The sequence below is a fragment of the Malus domestica genome, chromosome 08 (assembly GCF_042453785.1).
Source record: "Malus domestica chromosome 08, GDT2T_hap1".
In the NCBI taxonomy this organism is placed as follows: domain Eukaryota; kingdom Viridiplantae; phylum Streptophyta; class Magnoliopsida; order Rosales; family Rosaceae; genus Malus; species Malus domestica.
Genome location: NC_091668.1, coordinates 10,744,208 through 10,745,690, shown reverse-complemented (window position 1 = coordinate 10,745,690; position 1,483 = coordinate 10,744,208). Strand labels below are relative to the sequence as shown.

General features: G+C 41.3%; 1 protein-coding gene across 1 annotated transcript; it reads right to left on the bottom strand.

Moving 5' to 3' along the window:
* Positions 1 to 681: 681 nt before the first annotated feature.
* Positions 682 to 1,152, bottom strand: LOC139198025 (uncharacterized). Its single transcript, XM_070826262.1, has one exon. It carries the CDS (start codon positions 1,150 to 1,152, stop codon positions 682 to 684), a length of 471 nt encoding a protein of 156 aa, XP_070682363.1.
* Positions 1,153 to 1,483: the final 331 nt, after the last annotated feature.

Here is a 1,483-nt window from a genome sequence, read left to right as displayed (position 1 = left end):
ACTGATGTTCCCTTAATTTCTTCAACACCAAAGTAAGATGTCGAACATGCTCTGATTTGGACTTAGAGTATACCAGAATATTGTCAATGAAAACAATAACAAACCTGTCTAGATATTGCTGGAATACTCGATTTATCAAATTCATAAAAGCTACAGGTGCATTAGTTAACCCAAATGGCATCACAAGAAACTCATAATGACCATATCGAGTCCTAAAAGCTGTCTTAGGAACATTTTCACTTTTAATCTTCAATTGATAGTAACCAGACCTCAAATCAATCTTAGAAAACACACAGGCACCTTGAAGTTGATCAAATAAATCGTTTATACGTAGCAATGGATAACGGTTTTTAATCGTTACCCGATTCAATTGCCTATAATCAATACATAGCCTCAAAGTCCCGGAGCTCCCCAGGGTGAAGTACTAAGCTGAATAAAACCCTTATCAACTAATTCCTGCAATTGAATCTTCAATTCCCTCAATTCAGCAGGAGCCATTCAATAAGGAGTTAAAGATATAGGATTTGTACCTGGAAGCAAATCAATAATGAACTCCACGTCTCGGTTTTGCGGCAATCCAGGTAAATCATCAGGGAACACATTAGGAAAATTCCTGACCACTCGAACATCCTCCACACTACTAGGAACATTATCATTCAACACTACATGAGCCAAATATCCCTAACAACCTTTCTCTAACAACTTCTTAGCTCTTATGGTCGAAATAACACCATGCCTCACCCCACTACGCTCGCCAACAAAAGTAACCTCAGGTACTCCAGGACGATGAAAAGTAACTGTTTTCCCGTAGCAATCTATATTGGCACGATTGTAATGCAACCAATCTGTGCCCAAAATCACATCAAAATCCACAATATCTAATGGGATGAGATTAGCTGGCATAACTACATCCTCCACTAACACGGGACATCCTGGAAATACACAACTAACATAACATCTCTCCCCTCTAGGCATCGCAAACTCTAAATCATACCCAAAAGGTGTAGGATGAGGTTGCGTCAACTGAGCAAACATATGAGAAATAACAGAATGCGTAGCACCACAATCAATTAATACTATAGCAAAATGACCAAGAATATTCAACGTACCCATGATCAAATCAGGATTATTCTGAGCATCCTGCAATGTCATTTGATGAATAAGTCTCTCAGCCTGCTGTCGACCTCAACGACCTCTGCTAGCTTGATTACTTCACCCCTGCATACCTTGCCCCTAACTCGGCTGACCAGGCTACCTCGAAGATCCCGCACTACTGGAAGCAACCTCTACGTTCTGGGACTATCCTCCAGGATACCATTGAGATCCACCAACTGAATAGGGAGGATATGATGTATAACCTCCAGCATACTGAGGATACCCACTCTGCTGATATCGGGTCATGTGGGTGCTGATACTACCCTGCAGAATAAGGAACTACATCCCCTGGTAATGATAAGCACATCCACGACCCGTCTGGCCATAG